Source organism: Odontesthes bonariensis, chromosome 7, assembly GCF_027942865.1.
Source record: "Odontesthes bonariensis isolate fOdoBon6 chromosome 7, fOdoBon6.hap1, whole genome shotgun sequence".
Lineage (NCBI taxonomy): Eukaryota > Metazoa > Chordata > Actinopteri > Atheriniformes > Atherinopsidae > Odontesthes > Odontesthes bonariensis.
This window is the reverse complement of record NC_134512.1, coordinates 31,916,823-31,940,162: the sequence shown is the minus strand read 5'-3', so window position 1 is coordinate 31,940,162 and position 23,340 is coordinate 31,916,823. Positions and strand designations below refer to the sequence as shown.

Below are 23,340 nucleotides of genomic sequence, written 5' to 3'. Positions count from 1 at the left end.
AGGAAGTAGTGTTTGTCTACTCCTGACGCTAGGGCTGAACGATATATCGTTATCGTATCAATATCTAGATATGAACATTCAAGATATTAATATCGCAAATTCAACGATACATTTCCCCCGCATGTGCAGCTCAGGCAGTCGCAAACATCATTTTTACGCTTGCGCTTATGTACAGCTGAACTCAGCCAATGACAAACATCCGAGGGAGGGAGACGGAGACACTACATTCACAGCGGGGAAATTAAAAAGAGAAACACGAGTGCCGAAGATGAGGCCGGTGCAGAATCTGCACAGTCGACGGATTTAGTGGCAAAAAATAAGTCATTCTCCATTATTTGGAGGTATTTTGGATTCAGAAAAGAGGATGTGAACCAGAGCGAGGTGTTGTGCCGGTCGAGGTAAGGCAGCACAACAAACAGTTTCCACCACCTGAAACAACACCACCGCTGCACAAAGAGTGAATCGCAATGAGAGAAACGGACTTCTCAGTCATCTAAAGTGAAGCCCAAGCAAAGTTTGATTGCTGATGCGTTCAGGAGCGTTACGCCATATGAGTCGACGTCCACCCGGCACAAAGACATTACAGATGCTGTAAAATACCACATTGCAAAAGACATGGTGCCCGTGTACAGCGTCACAAAAGAGGGCTTTCAGAAAGTGGTTCGGACGCTGGACAAACGTTACAAAATACCATCCCGAACATATTTTAATCAAGTGGCCGTTCCAAAAATCTATAACGAATGTGAAATGAATGTTGAATCCGAACTCCGTGAAATTGAACATTTTGCCACAACCCCGGACCTGTGGTCGAGCCGGACGACGGCACCTTACATCAGTTTAACATTTTATAACAACACACTTCCAACTAAAGACCCCAGGTCTGCAGACGTCCTTCTTTTGTATTAAGCATTTTTCTGAAAAATAAAAAACATATTTTTCACTGAAACCACAGTCATATCGTATCGATATCGAGATATGAAATTTTGTCCATATCGTTCAGCCCTACCTGACGTACACACCATAGCTGCTGATTCCTCACACATACAGCCAGCTGATGTTGGTTTTTCCCTGCGAGCGCTCTTCCAGGGAGATGACGCATCATCGGTACCCTCGGTGGGAGAGTAAAGTGCCACATGTGACCATGTCGGCCACAGTGTGCGGGCGAGCCGAGCTGTTTTCTGAATCGGATTATCGAAGCGCGGCAACATCTGATCACAAGTGGAGTAAAAATGAGCGTTTGTGTTTCAGGTGGAACAATCCAAGGTGTTGATCAAAGAGGGAGGGGTCCAGCTGACGCTCACCATCGTGGACACGCCGGGTTTCGGGGATGCAGTGGACAACAGCAACTGGTGAGGAGCACCACCTTCCACCTGCAGCTGGATTGATCCATCGAGTGTTCTTTGATTTAAAACCCCTGATGTCTTCTCTCCTTCCTCTCAGCTGGCAGCCGGTCATTAACTACATTGACAGTAAGTGCGAGGACTTCCTGAATGCTGAGTCCAGGGTGAACCGCAGGTCCATGCCGGACAACAGAGTTCACTGTTGCCTGTACTTCATCGCGCCCTCTGGACACGGGTAGGTTCTGATCAGCTGAACGTGAAAGAAGTTGCACCCGTATATGCAATATGAGCTAAATTAAGACGCTTGTGAGGAAAAAAATGATCTAAATGTGGAACTAATGTCTTTCTGAATATGACTGGACGGCAGGGTGGAGTAAGTATTTGTGTGTCTCCGTGTCAAGCCTGGTTTATAGTCGGTAACGCAAGATGCAACACAAGCCCTTGCGCGGTTGCAAGCCCCCCCTTGCGTGCTTGCGTGTGTCACCTCAATTTTCTAAACTTTACGCAAGACGCAAGCACAAGCCACTGGCTGTGTTCGAAACCGCCTACTACTTGAAAACGGCATACTCATCGATCTGACAGTATGCAGAGCGTTTACACACAGTGCACTTCACTCCTGCCCGAGCCGAAATCAGCCAGCCTGAAAAGCTGATTTCCCTTAAGCTCTAAACTCTGTAAATATATAACTTTAGCAACATTTGAAACATTTTCAGGCGAGAAAGTAGTCGTTTAGACCCCCAAGGTGTTGAAAATCTGACAAAATACCGGCTATTTACAAGAAGTAGAAGCATGAATCCACTCGAAGAGGTCCTGGCGGTGAATTTGCTTTCATCGTAGTAGGCTTGTCATTGAAAAAACCTGCTACTCCACCTACTGTCCTGGCGGTGAATCGCCACGCAGCACACGCAAGCGCCGACAAAGCAAAATGAAGTATAAACGTCTCGAGCCATTAACATACGCGCAAGACGCAAGCGCAAGGGCAGTTAAAAGAAGTATAACTCAGGCTTCAGACGAGGAGGCAGCCAGCCAGTGTTTGTGACCCACAAAGGTTATATAACCCACTTCTGCTCATGCTCAGTGGAGTTCTGCTCACCATCTCCGACTCACCCAATGAGAGTGGAGCGTCTTAGATGCTCACAGAGGCAGGCAAACGCTCTCTGCCTTCTGTCATCTCGCAGCATCTCAGATGGTGTGCGCACATGTTTGTAGCTGCAGATTCACGCAACCTAAAATCCATCCATCTGACTTATTAAACTGATCGAAATTATGCTGGATTGTTGATAAACCAGCAGTAATGGCTCACATGTGAGCTATTTAAAGTTGCATTAAGGTGTAAATATTTAGATGGCAGCCGCCTCAAAGTAAAACGCGTTGCTGTGACATGATCTTCATGTTTATTTGGCGGTGGTGGAAGTTTTGCATGAATTACGCAGGTTTGACCTCAGCTGGACAGTCTGAGCTGAGCTTTGGACATTAGGGGTGTAAGAAAATATCGATACACTTAAATATTGCGATATTTTATTTGACGTTACCGTATCGATATTCAACGGCACTGTATCGTTTTTTTTTGTTTTTTTTTACAAACAATTAAAGGTAGGGTAGGAGATCCTGGATTTTGAGTCCAGTGAAGCTGCCATTTTGAAAATACAAAGGTCAAAAGTCCCAACCCTTTTCTTCACTTTCCCCCCGAAGACACGCCTCTAGAACGCGCAATGCTTGTTCACGGGCACGAAGGTGCACGAGCGCTGTTCTGACAGCAAGCATCGATCGTTGCCGTATTTAGTATGTGCTAACTATACGTTTAATAATGCTAGGTGCTAGCCAAGCTGGCTCTAGTTTAGCTTCCTGCCAAGCTACTGGACGCGTAATTCGTTCACGGAGCAGGGTACGCGCACAGGGGGAAGGAGGGGGAGGGAGGAGCAGATTGCAGTTTGATAGACGGCATCAGAATCCAATCATCATTAACGGTCCGTTCAGTATGATTGGATACTGTTTTTCCTAGATTGTACGTTCTAGAGGCCACTAAAACTTTTCATTTTTGTGTCAAAACTTTTAATTAATTGGTTGCAATGGGGGTGTGAAGAGTATTTCAAGCAATATGTAAAAAAATGCTCCAGAAAAAGATCCCCTACCCCACGTTTAACATGCAAATATTCACAGTCTTTGTTAATTTTTGTGTTGCGATTAAACCTCCGGCAGCTAGTTGGCAGCAGTCATTAAGTCCTCCGTGCCAAAGGAGCAATGAAATGCCGCGAGATCAGTTCTCACAAAAACATGTAACAGTTCACCGGCGATGGCTGAGGACGAGAGGCTCCAGCCAGCTCCAGCAGCTTTCAAAGAAACTCAATATATCGTTGTTCCTACGGTATCGCAATATATCGTATCGTTGCCCCTGTATCGTGTCGCCAGATTCTTGCCAGTACACACCCCTAGCTGCCATATCAGTGAATGCACAACGATCCTGTTTTTTTTTTTATTTGTTTGTTTAATAGCCCCATAAATAGCTCTCTCATGCCCCACACTTCTTGTTTTTCTTGATATTTGTTCAACGCCATTGATAAGTGAGTTAACGCCTCTTTTCTCTTTGTAAATGGCTCTTAATGTCGCTCTACAGGAATTTACCAGTATTCAGTTTCCAAACAGACTCCTTTCTCCTTTTTAAATCTTCCGTTTGAAACTGCTGCCTCCAGAAGTCACCGACATGTGGCTGTAAAATTTGAAATCCCATAAATCGTGCCGTTAGAAGTAAGCTGCGTGCTCGTGTTTCCAGGCTGAGCCTCTCTGCGAATGGTTTGAGTTGCAGCAAAGAGCCCAGCTTCCCCTGGTCAGAGTTCATCTCATGTAGGAGCGATTTATGATTTATTTGTTTATTTATTTTTCAGATCGCAGAACAGTCGGCATCTTTTGTAGTCCGCAAGTCTCGGCCGGTTCAGAGCGCAGACACTCTGACTCCGGTTTTATCCGGGGCTGCTTTCACTCGAACCCCGACCTCATTCCTACCATATAGTTCCTCCTCTGTCTGTGTTCTCTGTGACCCGCTGAGCAGCTGTTTCTGTGCCCTCTCTGCATTCCTGCAGTGACTGACTAACTCAACGCCCGATTTTTACAGTCGAGTCCATTGTGTGCTTACACACGAGTTAAACTGACACTGATTTAGGCACAACTGTATACATGCATAGTTATTTCTACACAGCTGTCTCCAGCACATGTTTGCCTCCCTACACGCAGCCCAGAGTTCACTGTCAGAGCTGGAGACCCTGCAGTGGGCATTGAGTCACGCTCTTCTTCTTTCATGCTGTCGGATATGTTTAATCTACAGCTTTGTGTTGCCCCCTGCTGGTGACCCTCTGAACCGCACTGTTTGAATAAAACCGTGGCACTTTTTCTTCACTTCATACTTGAGAACTAATTGTTGTGATGAGTCTCTCTGCCTCACAAGGCTGTGCTGACCCACATAACATGATGGCGGCTCGCGCAGTCACAGCGGCTCAGCTTCTCTTTGACCCTGTGTGTTGTGACAGAAGAAACAAAACGGTTCAGACGCTCAGACGGAATCAGTGGAGTTCCTTTAAACCAGTGATACTCACTATTTTTTTTTTCACAAGAGCCACAGTGGCAGAGCAAAACCAAGGGAAGAGCCACTTTTACCACAACATACTAAAGTCCCCTTTTGCAAATATGCATTTCTACATATAAAACATCCCACAAAAAAAGAAACAACACAGCCAATACATATTCAATTAAGACCACATTTGCCTTAATACTGGGATGAGCGGAAGCTGGCGTGCATGTCCTTGACTTTCTTCATGTTGTATTTGTAGTTTGTTGTTGAAATCATAGTGAGACATCAGAATCAGAATTACTTTATTAATCCCTTGCGGAAAATTCCTTTTCTGCAGTGCACTCGTTTACAGAAGAAAAAGATTAAGTCAGGAATACTTATAATACAATAAGACAAAATAAGATAAAGTAAAGATAAAGCAAATTACAACCCCATACAGTAAAATAAAATTACACCCCTCCCATATTAACAGTGTAAAAATAAGATATAAGATAAGGAAAATCTCAGTATATACAATAAACAGTATTTACAATGCTGCTCAGTACCTAAGTATTATTATTATTGCACATGACCGGGTTATTGCACATAGTGAAGTAATGAAATAAATAAATAATGAGATGAATAACTGTCAGACACTGGAATTGTACAGATTGATGGCCACAGGCAGGAGTGACTTCCTGTGGCGCTCTGTGGTGCAATAAGTCTGACTGAAGGTGCTTCTGTGGCTGACCAACACATCATGAAGAGGATGTGCAGGATTGTCCAGCATGGATTTTATCCTGGACAGCATCCTTCTGTCTGACACTGCTGTCAGAGAGTCCAGCTCCTCTCCGACAACGTGGCTGGCTAAAGATGAGCATGGTTTTTGTGCTGGTTTTTGCCCTTTTTTACTTAAAAACCGATCCATTGTGCCTGCATCTCGCGCTGGCTAAAGGAGCTAGCGTGTTCTGCGGTCAAGTGTGACGGTGGTGTAAGCGGGCTGCGTTGCCAGGTTTAGCAGAGCCCCCTTTAGGAAACACCATTAAGCCTTAATTAATACTTATAATAAAAAAACTTAATACTACTAACACGCAAACTTATTAAAAATACCTAATACTGTGCAGTATTCGCTGTGTGTTATTTGAAAAACATTATTGTTATTGTTATAAGCTACTATGCGAGTGCGAGCCGCCAATTAAAGCTTGAGGAGCCGCGCAATGAGTATCTAACATAATTAACGTAATTGAATCAGTGACAATAAAAGGTATTAAGTCCTATCTCGTTCAGCGGTGAAGAGCCCAATTCAAAGCCCACCAACTAACAGGAACATTACTGGCAGGGTGTCTCTCACCTGTACGTCAGCCCTTCTCACGCTCCTTTCTCGGCTGCTTCCTCAGACTGAAGCCGCTGGACATCGAGTTCATGAAGCGGCTCCACGATAAGGTCAACGTGATTCCTCTCATTGCGAAAGCCGACACGCTGACCCCTGAGGAGTGCCAGCTGTTTAAAAAACAGGTATTTATGTGCAACATCTTTACTGAAACGAGTCATTACAGGGAGTTTTTAACCTGAAGTACTCGCACACTTTCAGGTAGATCTGTAGCATCTCATCGTAGAGATTTGAAGAACGTAGTTTTTCGTTAATTTGCGACGGAAGCCAAATTGTTCAAATTTAGAACTTCTGTGTATTTTCTGCTGAGCTATGCTAGTCGCCCCCCCGGCTCTTAACTCTTATCAGTCCCACTCCCAGAACTATGGAGGCTACAGTGTGAGCATGAAACTGTGGGCTGGTCACGTCTGTGGGGTGTGCATGTTACTTTTACTCAGATTACTTTGTCTGTTTTCCAGATAATGAAAGAGATACAGGAGCACAAAATAAAAATCTATGAGTTCCCGGACACGGAGGACGATGAGGACAACAAGCTCATCCGAAAGATCAAGGTAATGGACAGCAGAGGGCTTTGATTTAACCCGTAACTCTCTGTCCCTGCATCTGTTGCCTCTGTGAGGGACAAACCGCTCCTAACTAAAGGAATATGACTTTTGGAGATTCTTTATTTAACTATTTTCCCTCTAAATTCTCATGTGAGATATACAATCAACAGCCAATTCTGACCGACTGGTGTGTGTGGATGTTTACAATTAAATTACAAGTTAATTCCTTTACTTGAAGCAGTAGCTTTTGATTTTAAGTTTATGCCACCTCTGTGTCGCCCTGTCCATAAATCTAGCACCACATAGTTCTTCCTTCCGATGTCATCCTGCCTCAGAATACGTTCTTAGATTACGGGACTACTCTCACATTATCAAACAGCATTTAAACATTTAGGTCTGCTGCTGTGAAATAGAACTTTTTATATAAACATTGATATTCCAACCGGAAGATGCGCCCAGTTTGCTCTGTTATTGACGAATCCGGTGATTACGATAATAAAGGGAACAGACTGAGTAATACCCTTTTGATGTCGGTGGTGATTTAAAGGTATAGTTCGCCTCTTTTGACATGAAGCTGTATGACATCCCATATTAGCAATATCATTTATGAACATTTTCTTACCCCCTGCTGCGTCCTGTGAGCCGAGTTCCAGCCGAGTTTTGGCGTTGACGAAGGTAGTCCGGCTAGTTGGCTGGGGTCCCGAAAATAAAGCGTCTTGCTTCTCAAAACAATATGCGTTCAAAAGAGTAATACATTTGCATCACAAAATCGTTCATCCAGAAAAAGTCAGACCTCACAATCGCTTGGCGCTATTTTTGCCTCCCTTCATATCAATGCGTTCAGCCACCTGCCGATAGCCGCACCTGTTACGGTGTTTACTGCTCGGTCTGCACTTCGGTCTGCACAGTTTACACAGCCCGCAGTGATACAAAGGTAGAGAGAAATAGTGCCAAGCGATTGTGAGGTCTGACTTTTTCCTGGAGAACGATTTTGTGATGCAAATGTATTACTCTTTTGAACGCATATTGTTTTGAGAAGCAAGACGCTTTATTTTCGGGACCCTAGCCAACTAGCCGAACTACTTTCGTCAATGCCAAAACTCAGCTGGAACTCGGCTCACAGGACGCAGCGGGGGGTAAGAAAATGTTCATAAATGATATTGCTAATATGGGATGTCATACAGCTTCATGTCAAAAGAGGCGAACTATCCCTTTAAAGGATCAGAAACTGATCCGGAGCCGCCTCCTCTTTGAAAACACTTAAGTGCTTGTCTTTGTTTTAGGAGAAGATGCCACTGGCAGTAGTTGGAAGCAACGTAGTGGTGGAAGTCAACGGCAAGAAGGTTCGAGGTCGCCAGTACCCGTGGGGCGTGGCAGAAGGTAGGTTCACTCGGGTCCACTGCCGACGAAACAAGGTGCGGCCAAACGGGAAGCCTGCGAGACGTGCTGAAAGCGATGCGTCTGAGGTGCAACAACAAACCGTTCCTCCGTCTTCTGTTAGGATGGAAGACGTGAACATTATGATAAAAGAGGCTCAGTTGCTGTTTGAAGGTTGATGTGTTTGAGCGTCCCGACAGTTGCGGAAATTTCTCTATCAGGATGGATGAAGCGGTTCTCCTGAAAGTGTGGGGTGCATGTTCTCCACGGCTGTCCCCTGTGTCCACTCAGTGTGTCAGTTACCGGGTAATACAGCGACTTGTCAAAATGTGAAGGAAGGAAATATTTCCACTTGAAAAACAACAACAATATGATTTCTAGTAGAAGAGTTATTTGGAGCCTCGATATTTGTTGGAAGGAATATTCACGAGTAGCAGAGGCCTCACTATAAATAGGTGAATGGTACAAGATACCTTTGTTTTCCCAGACTTCACCGTCCAGGTTTTAATCAGCATTCATGCAGAGGGAGACGACCAGAAGCAATTTTGACCTGCAGTGAGAAAACGTCCCTTAAAATGTAAAAGCAAAGCAGCTCAAAATGACACAATAAAGCTTTTGTACCGCTTTTAGAAACTTAATTAGATTAATTAGAGCTTTAAATTGTTAAAGCGATTGTCTGGATCTTGCTGCTGAACTGGCAGCAGCTACTCCCGCTGGGTCACAGTGTCTCTTTATGTTCAAATCAGAGTCATCTGAGACCAGAGCTGTTTGGAACGCGGCCTGTTTGGAATGACGTTTCATGTGGTTGTAATTGATTGATCGGTTTTCTTATATAGCGTTGCGTAATGAGGATGTCCAGTCATAAGATCCCGTTACGGTACAGAAGGTCAAATCAGTTTTACAGAAATATCCAAAAACAGCTGCAAAATGGAATCAGTTCTGGTGCAGATACTGACCAGAACCAGAATCAGAATCAGAATCAGAACCAGAATCAGAACCAGAACCAGAATCAGAATCAGAATCAGAATCAGAACCAGAAAGAACCAGAAACAGAAACAGAAACAGAACCAGAACCAGAAAGAATCAGAATCAGAAACCGTCCACAGACAATTTACTTCTTAAACAACATATTAATTATGTGTGAACTGCTGCGTTTTGACAAGTACGAAGTTATCCGGTAGCTAGTGTTAGCTTATGCACCCACCCTTCCTCCCCTGAACACACACACACATGCACACACACACACACACGCACATGCACACACACACACACACACACACACACACACTGCTTGTGGTGGTGTTGATCCTGATGGGGATTCTGGAAAAGGATGATAGACGTCGTCCTCTATGACTCATCAGACTGTCACATTTCCACCCTGAGCCACAATGGACTGTTTTTCTTTTCTTTTTGGTGACAATATTAGTTGTTTTTTCTCTTTCTGATGTCAAGTGGTTTGGATGGTGGATCACTGCATATATCCTTTATATAAAGTGAAATACCGTTTGTTGCTCTGTGGTTGACCGTTTATCAGTCTTTCACTATTTCATTCTTTCTTTTTTCTCTTTCCCCCTCCCCCCCTTTTTTTTTCTTTGTTTACTCTATTCCATGACTGACAGAGGGCATTTTTGGTAAACGAAACCATCTTTCACTTTATTTCAACCTCATTTTCTCCCCCACTCCTCCCACATCGAGGTACACCCCAGCCCTGGTCCCTCCTCTCCCTTCACTCTTCTGTTGCTGTGCTGTCTCATCTTTAGGCTGATGGTCAAACCAATGCTCTAATCAGACCTGGGCTACAGACTGAAAGTTTCCTAACACTTACCAAAGGAAAGCGGGGTCAAAGTGTCAGAAACATGCAGCCGAATCATTCATGTGATCCTGATACACCATCAATAAGCATCTACTGCTCTTTGAAATAACAACACTTCACTGTGTTAGAGGTAGATGATGATGTAGTGATATATTTACATTCACATGAGTACTTCTAACCTGCTAAAGCCATCTTTTTGACTTGCTTATTTCTAGGGCTGGGCGAGTTAACGCGTTAATTATTTATTTAATTGACTCGAACCAGCTGCAGCGAGGACTGTAGCCTCTTGTACACGGGGCGCCTGCTCAACCCACTATGCCACGGACCACTCCTCATTTATTTTTTATTTTATTATTGTAAAAGTATATTGCTCACAGGCTTTTATTTAGTAATAACCGAAAAAGAAAGTAATTGGCGGATCCACCAAACACGGAGAAGGGTACGGAACTTTTACTCGGCCATTTTCATTTTAAAGTTCTTCCAGACGGCGGAGTCGACAGAACCAAAGTCATCTGTAAACACTGCCAAGTTGAATTGTCTTCTCAGCGTAGTAGTTCCAGTCTAAAATATCACTTAAAGGCAAAACACACAACTGATAGCAGCAAGTCATTCAAGGAAACAGACAGTGGAGCGAGGCTTCTACATAAAAACTACAGAAAGATGCTGATGTTAAAAGTGTGTTTGCACAACAAATGTTATGGCACTTTCATTCATATGGCAGCACATTTAAAATAAAACTAAATGCTAAAAGCTATACACTACTTTTGGATTAATTTTTGCATTTTGCGTACAAATGTGATTAATCGTGATTAATCAGGGAAATCATGTGATTAATTAGATTAAAAATTTTAATAAGCCCTACCTATTTCGCAGTCAATCTGCACTATAATTGAGAAAATCTGCTTAATTTGAAGGAGACGCATCGTGCAAAAATAGAAGATAAAATACGTAAAACGGGTGAATAAGATTTGCGTTCCAGGATGAGAATATGACCCTGAATTGGATTCAGCAGGTTTAGAAAACTGAAAGATGGGCTGTGTTCGAAACCGCATTCTTCTCCTACTACTCCTACTACTCATACAAACTTTAACTTTTTTTAAGTTCCCGGATGCATACTAGATTCTCTGAAATGTTGGGTATGCATCATGAGGTTACTTCTCATACTCAAACTACCCAAGATGCAACGTAACGTGACGTCGCCGATCGTCATTTCCTGTCAAAACGGCAGTTTCAAGCTAGCTACAACGAGGGTAGATTCACTTCCTGTTTTCAAAACAAAAGCACCAATTGTATCGTAATGGCTTTCCCTATGATAAAAGGCAACGGGTATTTTATTTTGTGAAAATAACGGGAAGAGCGTTGCTCACTGCGGCTAGCTTTAGTAGCGCCGAATTCGTGGGAACAAAATTGTAAATGGCCGGTATTTAGTCAGATTTTCATCACGTTGGGGATCTAAACGACTACTTTCTCACCTGAAAATGTTTAAAATGTTGCTAAAGTTTACAGAGTTTAGAGCTTAAGCGAAATCAGTTTCAGGACGGCTGATTTTGGCTCGGGCAGGAGCGAAATGCATTGTGGGTAAACGCTCTGCATACTGTCTGATTGATCAGTATGCCGTATGTAGTATGCGGTTTCGAATACAGCCATGGTAATCTCTTTCTTCTTCTTCTTCTCTGATATAATAACCAGCTTCAGTGCAACAATGAGGCAACACTTGCAATCCTTTAATGTAAAAAAGGTTGAGTAACTTCATCTATGTCTCATTTTGAGGGCCAAAGATCTTCCAGGGGTCACATGAATGATTTCTGTTCTGTTGTCCTCCATCAGAGAACCTTTAAAAAAAAACTCCCAGCATGCTTATTTTCAGATCTTTTCAACATGGGCTATAATAAGTAGGAATTGATTGTTTTTTTGTTTAAACCACATTTACACTCAGAATCAGATGGAGATTTGAAGTTTTTGCCCCAGGTCTGATGCTGTAAATAAGTCATGGAGAGAACTAGAGGCTGTTTGGTGCTGAAGGTACAAGTTCAGTAGGTACATCACTCTAATCCTGTGGTTCCCTTCTTTGCTCCCGTGGTGTAAAGCACAGCAGCACAGTTTGATCTCGGCCCCCGCCGCACCACCCAGCTCAGCTGCCAGTGTTGGGGGGGCTGACCTGGGCGGTGCGGGGGGGGAAGGCGAGGACGGCGTGCAGGCATGGCTGCATCACCGGACCAAGGGCTGGAATCCACCATCCTAACGCTTTGCTCATAGGTTCATGAACAGTTAATGGTGGGTTAGCGTCTTCCAGGCGGGCATGTAGCAGCTCATTTAAGTCATTAAGGTAACACGTGGCCTCAGTCATCGATTCTCACTCATACTTGGAGTTTTAATGTTAGTCGTGGTAGAAAGCAGAAATGGGGACTCAAGTCACTGTGACTTGGACTCAAGTCGACTCGAGTTGTTGTTTTGATGACTTTTAACTTGACTTGACATATAATAAAATAAAAAACTTGAGACTCGGACTTGGAAGTTAAAGACTCGGCACTTGACTTGACTTGAGACACGATGACTTGAATGACTGGAGTGTTAAGCATCTAGCATAACTTGGAACTTTGTTCGTCATTTGAAGATCCATTCTGACCAGTAAGTGCTTGTTAAATTAGCTAATATTAACCTGTTAGCCTAGTCGGTAGTTAGCTAACGTTAGCTTGATATGATACGGGGTGGACAGGTTGGACACATTGGCCAATGATGTTTACTGACAGTTACTTATATCTTTGTGTTTTCACTTTATTAAGATCAGATTCTGCAGGTAAAATTGCAATAATAAGGCGACTTGACTTTGACTTGACCTATTACAGGACTTGACTTGACTTGACTTGACCTATTACAGGACTTGACTTGACTTGACTTGACCTATTACAGGACTTGACTTGACTTGACTTGACCTATTACAGGACTTGACTTGACTTGACTTGACCTATTACAGGACTTGACTTGACTTGACTTGACCTATTACAGGACTTGACTTGACTTGACCTATTACAGGACTTGACTTTGACTTGACTTGACCTATTACAGGACTTGACTTGACTTGACCTATTACAGGACTTGACTTGACTTGACTTGACCTATAACAGGACTTGACTTTGACTTGACTTGACCTATTACAGGACTTGACTTGACTTGACCTATTACAGGACTTGACTTGACTTGACTTGACCTATTACAGGACTTGACTTGACTTGACTTGACCTATTACAGGACTTGACTTGACCTATTACAGGACTTGACTTGACCTATTACAGGACTTGACTTGACTTGACTTGACCTATTACAGGACTTGACTTTGACTTGACCTATTACAGGACTTGACTTGACTTGACTTGACTTGACCTATTACAGGACTTGACTTTGACTTGACCTATTACAGGACTTGACTTGACTTGACTTGACCTATTACAGGACTTGACTTGACTTTGACTTGATCTATTACAGGACTTGACTTTGACTTGACCTATTACAGGACTTGACTTGACTTGACTTGACCTATTACAGGACTTGACTTGACTTTGACTTGATCTATTACAGGACTTGACTTGACTTTGACTTGACCTATTACAGGACTTGACTTGACCTATTACAGGACTTGACTTGACTTTGACTTGACCTATTACAGGACTTGACTTGACTTGACCTATTACAGGACTTGACTTGACTTGACCTATTACAGGACTTGACTTGACTTGACTTGACTTGACTTGATCTATTACAGGACTTGACTTGACTTGACCTATTACAGGACTTGACTTTGACTTGACTTGACCTATTACAGGACTTGACTTGCCCAAGAAAAAATGACCTGGGACTTACTTGAGACTTGAAAGCTAAGACTTGAGACTTGCACATGTGTGACTTGGTCCCATCTCTGGTAGAAAGAAACGCATCCGGCACAAACACGATCCACCAGATGCATGTTGTAGATAAAAGGCTGCGCTCTTTTCTTTTCCTCATCAAACCAATGCAGTTCATGGTCATGGCCTAAATAAACACTGCTCGTAGATGAAAGCTCTCTAAAAGCTGAAAACACCTGATCGACTGTTTTTAGTTCATGTTCTGATTGGTCATTTGTAAAATAACGAGTCTATTTAAGAGAGAAGCAGCAGAATGAATCAGGTGTTTTCTGCCATTAGTCAATAAATAAGATCTTTATACTCAGTTACAACCTTTTTTTCCCCCATTTGACCCTTGACCCCACGTAGCTCCTCTACCTTTCCCCCCACTGAGGCTTGCACCCCCCCAGCTGGTCATGCACAGATCCTCCCTATAACACCCCACCCTCCCTCTTACAAGCCCTGCGCTCTTTAGCCAGTCGGCTTGGACACATGCAGGTTATGGTATTGATCTGGGCTGAATCTGGGCCAAACGCTGGCCCGAATTCTGGGCCGAGTCTGAGCCGTAACAAACCCAGCTGCTCCAGACCCAGATTTAGCCCCTGCTGGGCGCAGACCGTAACTGAAAAACCGTACCCCTCCCCTCCGTCAGAGCTCCCTCCTCTAGAAGAGACAGGAGGTCAATGGCTGGCTTGGGATGACAAGGGGCAGGACATCTTAAGTTTCATCAATGGTAAGGTGTCCTCCTTATTCGCTCCTCTGGTGGTGGTTGACTGCTGAGTTGGTTGGACGCTATACAATCAGGAGCAGCGTATTTGATGGAAGAGGAGGCTTGGAGATCTACCACAAACCACCTCGGCAGCAGTTTATCTGCAGTCCTTTTCCAGAATCCCACCTGACCTCGTAACCTCGTCTGTTTTCTGTCTCGGTGAAAACTCACAACCATCTAACTGTGCCGCGGCGAGATGAAAACGGTTGTGTGTTGTTGTTGTTGTTGGACCAAGAGCTCCTGTTTGTTCCCACGGCTGTGATCAGATCGGACAGAAAAAATCTAAAAACTCTATTTTTTATTTCGTTTATACTTAATTTGCTCAAAGCTGCAGGTCCTGCTGCCTTCGGTAAATCGGCCGTAATGAAGTCATTTGAAGGTTTGAAGGCCTCACATCTGTGTCGCGTTTAAAGGGATAATCCGGAGTAAAATGCACTTTAGATCAATTTACGGGATGTTGGGAGTACATACGTTGAGTTGACATCAAAATCATGTCATTCGGATGTGTTTTGAGAATTTCGATTTGGCCGTTTTTAGCCAAAAGTCGTTAGCCTGGAAGTGACGGGGGCAAATCATGTCACCGCTACAAAACGCTATTTTTACACCTCTTCTACAGCTCCAAACAACATAACACTTACGTGGTAGTGAGTAGAGGGTCCCTAAAGCCAAACCGAAGTGTCCCGAGGTCTTCATGTGGTCGGATATAGAGTCCAGAATGAATTTAATCAAGCCAGTACCTTTCCGGAAATGTTGCTGCTGCAGCTGCCATCTTTAGCGGGAAGAGTTGATTGCCGAGTGTGGAGTAACTCGCTCTGGAAAGTCACAATTTCGTTGCCGTTTTTTTTACAAACATAGTCCAGTATTTCTTTCGAAAGTGAAATGAAGTTGTATGCAACAGCAAAGCCTAGCTTACTATAAGGTTGGAATTTTGAAATGTCACGTGACGTGCTCTGATTGAGAGCAGGTACTGGCTTGATTAAATTAATTCTGGACTCTATATCCGACCACATGAAGACCTCGGGACACTTCGGTTTGGCTTTAGGGACCCTCTACTCACTACCACGTAAGTGTTATGTTGTTTGGAGCTGTAGAAGAGGTATAAAAAAAGCGTTTTATAGCGGCGAAATGATATGCCCCCGTCACCTCCATGCTAACGACTTTTGGCTAAAAACGGTCAAATCGAAATTCTCAAAACACATCCGAATGACATGATTTTGATGTCAACTCAACGTATGTACTCCCAACATCCCGTAAATTGATCTAAAGTGCATTTTACTCCGGATTATCCCTTTAACTACCTTTTAATCATGCAGCTTCAATGTTTTCAGAGATAAATCTCAGATAAATCCATCATACCTTTCCTATCTGTGCAGAAGGTTCGTTTCACTGGGACTTTTTCATTGATTTGTCACGTCATGTGATCAGTTTGGTCCTGAAAAAACTGTGTGAAGTGAGACTTTCCTGCTGAATCTTTTGGCTTTATCAGCACATTCTTTAAAGTTTTTTACATTTTATCACCTCAGACTGGAGGTTTTACTCAGTTTTCCTTCAGCTGGAACCTGCAGCCCATCTGTTGTGTTGTAACCGTCTGAATCACATGAATATAAGATTGGACTGATCAAATGTTCTGCTTTGAAGAGGTTTTCAGATTAGATTTGCTTGTGAACTTTGTGAAGACGCAGACAAACTGAGACTAAATGTTAGATGAAAGCATCCCGTCTGATCACAGCTTTTTCTGCCCTTTGTTTTCTGTTCACGTGCTTCTACAACTGATACTCTACCACACCTATTTAAATAAAAGCAGTGTAACCCCCCCCCCCTTTATGACTGATGAATGAATGAAATCTACACATCGATGTCTTCTGTTTTGTTTTTTATACATTATTGTTTTTTCATTTATTCTAACTGTAGCCACAGACTTGTTTCTCTTAACTGCACCGGGGCTGCGTCTCCATCTAAGATGGAAGGCCGTGAAACATTTCTGTTAATATTCATACGTGTAGTTTGTTTCTAACTCGGTTCCCTCTGCCTGAAACTTTGCGTGTGGATTCGTTTTGACTCGTCTCTCCCTCTCTGTGTTTCCTTCTTTGTTCCTGCGTTTCAGTGGAGAACGGAGAGCACTGCGACTTCACCGTGCTGCGCAACATGCTGATCCGGTGAGACGCACCCAGCCCCGCCTGACCGCTTCCTCCCAAACTCTGTTCTGTGATTGTGCTTCGGATAATGTCCAACCTTTCTCCACCCAACACTGACTTTATACTCGTGGCTTCAGTATTTTATTTTTAGTTGGTTTCGACAATTTCTTTTGATTTTTCACAATGAATTATCGAACAGACACACAGACGGCAATAACAATAAAGAAATAAAATAAGTAATAAATAAGTACATTCAGATATCTTAAGAAATATACATATACAGTATACATTTAAAAAGGATAAATAAATGTGTAATAATGATAATAAGGGTAAAATAGAATAAAGTAAGATTAATTAAAAGATAAAATAACTAATTAATAACTAAATTAATAAGTAAATAAATAAAATAATAATAAGAATAGTTTGAAGAGGGAAAGGGGGGTAAAGTATTTTACTTTTAAAGGGATAGTTCGCCTCTTTTGAGCTGAAGCTGTATGACATCCCATATTAGCAACATCATTTATGAACATGTTCTTACCCCCTGCTGCGTCCTGTGAGCCGAGTTCCAGCCGAGTTTTGGTGTTGACGAAGGTAGTCCGGCTAGTTGGCTGGGGCCACAAAAATAAAGCGTTTTGCTTCTCAAAAAAATATGCGTTCAAAAGAGTAATACATTTGCATCACAAAATCGTTCATCCAGAAAAAATCAGACCTCACAATCGCTTGGCACTATTTTCTCTCCCTTCATATCACTGCGTCCAGCCACTTAGCGATAGCCGCACCTGTTACGGTGTTTACTGCTCGGAAGCAGGGGACTGCTCGGTCTGCACTTCGGTCTGCACAGTTTACACAGCCCCCAGTGATACGAAGGGACAGAAAATAGCGCCAAGCGATTGTGAGGTCTGACTTTTTTTTGTGAATTTGTGATGCAAATGTATTACTCTTTTGAAAGCCTATTGTTTAGAGAAACAAAACGCTTTATTTTTTAAGCCCCAGCCAACTAGCCGGAACGATTCTGGAACTCGGCTCACAGGACGCAGCAGGGGGTAAGAAAATGTTCATAAATGATATTGCTAATATGGGATGTCATACAGCTTCATGTCAAAAGAGGCGAACTATCCCTTTAACGGTGTCAAGTGCTGTCGTTAAAATTAGATTTAACTCCTTTCTTTTGTTCATAGAGTCAGGAAGCAGATATACAACATATATATATATATATATATATATATATATATATATATATATATATATATATATATATATATACATACATAATATGTGTCATAATTCATAGTTTAATCGTAAAAATAGGGAAAGTGTGTATTTATTTATTTCTAGAAGTTTATAAAGTAGAGTAGGTTTAAAAGCTTGTGCTCAGGATGTTGACCCGGATCCTGTTATTTATTGTACATTTAAACTTATTTTTTTCCTCCTCTTTCATAGCACACATATGCAAGACCTGAAGGACGTCACCAACAACGTTCACTACGAGAATTACCGCAGTAAGAAGCTCGCTGCCGTCACCTGTAACGGCGTCGACACCTCCAAGACAAAGGGACAGCTCACCAAGTAAGGCCTCAATGGTTGAACGGGGAAAAAAAAAAATCCCTTTTTCAGGGTATCTGAGGTCACTACAAACCCTGAAAGTCAGAGCTTTAAGAAAAGCTGTCACTTTTATGAGCCTCGCCATCTTTATTTCCACCCACTGTTGGACTTCTACCCTCTGAGGTTTATCCCCACAGATGTTTCATTAACACTTCAGGAAACCGTGTCGGTTTGTTAAGGAGCATAAAACGTCTCCAGTTTGACATTTAAATCCTCTGTAAAGACGTTAAATGTGCTGCTTCAGACGTGGAAACACTGATGAAACACCGTCTTGTTGTCTCAGCTCAGTCAGAACTTCACCTCGGAGCTGTTTGATTAGATTAGTTTTTAACCTCCGCCTAATGTCCGTGATCCACAGGAGTCCCCTGGCCCAGATGGAGGAGGAGCGCAGGGACCATGTGACGAAAATGAAAAAAATGGAGGCAGAAATGGAGCAGGTCTTTGACATGAAAGTCAAAGAGAAGAAGCAGAAACTGAAGGACTCCGAGGCTGAGGTAGGTGTACGACTCCAGATGGATGAAAACAAACGCAAACATGGCTGCAAAAAGGCTTCGGACTCGAGATAATTCATGTGAGCAGAAGGTGGTCCGTTTTATTTATTTGATTTTTTTTTTGGGATGTTTGGATGACCGTAACTCTGTTTTCTACTAAAACATCGTGTGAAATGTCTGTGTTAAAAAAAACAGAGCCTGCGACCAGTGAACAAACTGTGAAAACGCACAAAAATAAAGGCAAACTGGTCAAACATCAAAGCACCGTGGGAAAGATGGACACCTGACAAATGTTTTCTGTTTGGTTGTTGTCACAATAACGTCCCGAGCCGTGAACTGTGGCGACAACAAGCACCCAGAACCTTTTCCCGCCATGTTTTCGTGTCTATTTCCAAGTATTTCCTCAAGCTGCAGTGACTGGAGCTGTTCCGACACTCTGGATAAATTAAAGTGTGGAAAACGTTGCTTTGACGTAATATAAGTTGAGTTTTTTTCCCCGTTATCCTGAGACTGACGACATTTTATCTGCTGGGACAGACAGTGAACATGTTTATGTTGAATAAAAATAAATAAAATAAGAACAAACACGCCTCGGTAATGCGGTTGAGATCCCAATGATTCCCTTTTTTTGCCAGAAATTTGATTGAAAATCAGCCCATTAATGATCCTGCGTCCACTCGCTTAAAGCCTTTCCAGGCGGTCGCTCTGCTCTAATAAAATCCTGATTTTATCAGCACAAACTCACCGTTCAGTCCACTTAAAGACTGAATGAACTGATTTCGGGCACCAGCAGTAGTTTTGAGAGTTGACTTTGCGTCGTGTTTTGATCCTCAGCTGGAGAGACGCCACGAACAAATGAAGAGAAACCTGGAGGCTCAGTACAAGGAGCTGGAGGAGAAGAGGCGAGTGTTCGAAGACGAGAAGGCCAACTGGGAGGCTCAGCAGAGAATCCTCGAGCAGCAGAAACTGGACGCCTCCAAGTGAGTGAAACTCACCGTTTTCTGCTCATCATCATTGAGTCTTTAAAACTCTGCTTCATTTGACCCAAAATCGAACCGTTATGGTTCGATTTATTGAAAAAGATGCAGTTTTTAAGTAAGATTAGATTAATTGTGATGCATCTTTTCAACCTTGTACTGTTATGTGTGTTTCACACATTAATTTAATCTATTTGTAGTTAATATATTAAGAGAAATGGAAAGCTGTATTGAAGCTAAAGGTATCTAATGTGTTTATTTATATATATATATATATATATATATATATATATATATATATATATATATATATATAAAATCTTTATATAAAGTCAGCACCTTGAAGTTGCTGTCGGCTTTGGCCAGAACACACGAGCAGGAAAGAGTTTGAGTTCTTCAATTTACCAGGTTAAATAAAAATGTAAGACACGTTTAAGGTCTTTATATTTTCCATTCTGGCTCATTGTTACTTATTTGTGGCTCTGAAGGACACTTAACCTTAAAACAAAAATCTCACAACTCTGGTTTGCTTCCTTCACTGTTCAAAATCAAAAGATAAATATCACAAAACTTCACTGTTTGGGTGTTAAAATAATCACGTATCAGCTTTTTTTCCATGAAAAAGTCCTGTGGTCAGTTTTTTTTGTATGGATTTACTGCATGAAAGCTTATTTTTTCTTTCATTATAAATTAGAATTTAAGATGTTTTTCCATCTCAGTCCTGTTCAGAAATGCCTTCCTTCCCTTTTTTATTGCTCTGTTACACAACACGATCAGCTCCTCTCCGCGGTGTCCGTTTCTCTGTTGCGTTGCCGTTAAAGATGCAAACTTGATGCTCTCGTTCTGTCTTTCAGGACGATGGAAAAGAACAAGAAGAAAGGGAAAATCTTCTGAGGAGAGACGCGGCTCCTCGCTCCACTTTTACATAAACTCCTTTTTTCTCTTCATCCCCACAGCGGTGTGGCACACACACACACACACACACACACACACACACACACGCACGCACACACAGCCAGAAATAACATTCAACACACACACACACACACACACACAGCCAGAAATAACATTCGACACACACACACTCGCCTCTCTGCAGGGTTTTACTGTATCTATTGAAAGCTTTTTCCTTTTCGTGGGGAACGCATGTGTTTGTGAAACTCTATTTTCCTATATTTCCCGACAAAGAGGTGAAGCCGAGTTCCTCTGAGCCGACAGAGTTGACACGTGGCGGGGACCACGCATAGCCATCTGTACACATGTAGTAGTCGTATGTTCTCCAGGCGTCCGTAGATCTGCAGATAAACCGGCGTGAAGGCGACCGTGTCAGCCGGCGGCGGCTGGAGTTGGGCTGCCCGCTCGCATGTAAAACTAACTGCTAATCAGCCTTTTTCCTGTCGGACGATAAAGATGATGTAACGTATCATTTAAATCAAGTACAAATGTAAGTTTCTCCTGCTGATGGAACATGTCATCAGACGCGTCTTTAGATTAAAAAAACAGTCGCTCTGCCTTCAGAAGGTTTGTGTTTTGAGTTAAACTGTGAGCTGATTACTCGGCTAACTTCGGGCCTTTTTAGATAAAAGCTTGTTTCGTTTCTGGTTTAAACTGGTTTCTGACGGTTTAGACTGAGATCGTTTTGTTGTTTTTTTTTAAAGAAGCTTCCGTCTGTGTGACCGGGGCCTTCAGGTGGGATTTATCTGTGTGGTGGCAGGTGTGTTTTGTAAGATATTTTCAGAAGCGTACAGACGAATAAAAGTAGGTAAATAATCTGTAAACAGCAGCCAAGAAGCAGCCATTGCCACGTGTGTTTCCCTGCTGAATGGACAGTATTCTACAAAAGCCTCATTTACAGGATGCGATGAAAACAAAGATGCTTTATATTGTGACGTATGTGATGGGTGTTGTTGATATTTTTCTTCTTCTTTTTTTTTTTTTTGATATTTTCCTTTTTGGCCAAACCTTAAAGGGACAATTAACCAGAAGAGTGAAAAAATTCTTTCATTTTCCTTCTTGAAGACTTTTTTTTTTTTTTACAATTTAGCCAAAGCTTTGTCTTTGACTTCCATTTACAAACTAAAACAATTAAAAAATAAACACCCCCGCCCCTCCCTGCTGTCGACCTGTCAACTAAAACAGTAAAAGCGGTTGTTGAACCTTTATTGTTCCTTCCCCAGAGTTGTTTTATTTTCATATGATGATATATCTCGATGCTCTATGAAAGGTTGAAGAACTTTAGTTGATAAGTTTTTCAGGATTCATGATAAATTCCCACCGATGTGTAACGGGAGGGCTAACCTCACGCCCTGAACCGGTAGGTAATTGATCCGGTCACGATGGAAATGCTTGTTGCGTACATACTGGAGGCTTCTCTTTGGCCTTTGTTTTATTCTCTTCCTCTTTTTTCTATAACAGAAACTGTAAAACTGAACCGCTCGTGTAAAACTCGTCTTAAGATGCAATGAAAAGTGTTCCATGCGTTTCCACACATACATGTACACTGTATACATCTATGCCAATGAGTACACCTTCTCAGGACTCCACATTTTTAATCTGGGGGAAGCAATCTTGTGGTCCTACAAGGTTTAATAAAATAGATAAATTCTTTGAAATGCTTGTAATCGCTCACCCTTCCAACAGCATCACATAAGTTTCGATGTATTTTTTGTAATATTTTCTTTTTTTATATATAAATATATAAACAGTGTTTTGTTTTGTTTTTTTTGCTTCTTCTTTGTTTTATCATTTGTTCTGTCTCTAACTGTACATGGTTAATATTAAAGTTGACAAGTTATGCTTTAATTGTCAATGTGTGGATGAATTTTCTTGTTTAAACGCACACATGAAACAAATTGGAGACCTTGGAATTGGAATCTGGAGTGATCTTTTTGGTAGAATTTAGATAGAATACCTTTAAATCACTGTACGGTTGCTTTGGTAAGGATGGTTTTCACTTTTTAATCACTTTAGTTCTGCATTTAGATTTAAAATGGATCAAATTGTAGTTTCTCCCCATCAATCTGAACTCTGTCGTCCTTAAAGACGAAGTAAAAACTTGTGTTTACTCCTATTTTCTAATGCATAGATGTTAAACTCAAATCAAGATACCAAATGTCTACCAGAGCTGCGACTGCACCGCTAATACTACAAATCCCAGAATGCTCTGCGTGGTGCATCAATCAGGACCCACAAGCTGTTGCAATCATAGACATAATATACGGAATATACAGAAAGGTCCTGTGTGTGTGAGAGAGAGAAATACATTCAAATGAACAATCAAACTTGTTTCTTTATTAAAGTAAAATTTATATTTAAATTCTTTTTTGGGGGCTTTTTATGCCATTAATGGATAGGGCAGTTGGAGAGAGACAGGGGGAAGACATGCAGCAAAGGGCCATCCGGTGCGGGACTTGAACCGGGGCCGGCTGCAGCGAGGACTGTAGCCTCTGTACACGGGGCGCCTGCTTAACCCACTACGCCAC

The 23,340-nt window shown here is 42.2% G+C and overlaps 1 protein-coding gene across 5 annotated transcripts in view; it reads left to right on the top strand.

The window, feature by feature from the left end:
• The window catches only part of LOC142384377 (septin-7-like), a 55,834-nt gene extending 33,174 nt beyond the window's left edge, over positions 1–22,660 (top strand). For 3 of the 5 annotated variants that reach the window (XM_075470570.1, XM_075470569.1, XM_075470566.1), the window contains exons 4-13: positions 1,249–1,349; positions 1,441–1,575; positions 6,279–6,396; positions 6,730–6,822; positions 8,100–8,196; positions 16,758–16,809; positions 18,229–18,354; positions 18,749–18,884; positions 19,716–19,861; positions 20,713–22,660. In XM_075470570.1, the coding sequence (XP_075326685.1) occupies positions 1,249–1,349; positions 1,441–1,575; positions 6,279–6,396; positions 6,730–6,822; positions 8,100–8,196; positions 16,758–16,809; positions 18,229–18,354; positions 18,749–18,884; positions 19,716–19,861; positions 20,713–20,752 (1,044 nt within the window). In that variant the 3' untranslated portion in view covers positions 20,753–22,660. Of the gene's footprint in view, positions 1–1,248; positions 1,350–1,440; positions 1,576–6,278; positions 6,397–6,729; positions 6,823–8,099; positions 8,197–16,757; positions 16,810–18,228; positions 18,355–18,748; positions 18,885–19,715; positions 19,866–20,712 lie in introns of those variants that run through there. The other 2 variants (XM_075470567.1, XM_075470568.1) reach the window with 2 other exon arrangements.
• The last annotated feature ends 680 nt before the right edge of the window (positions 22,661–23,340 follow it).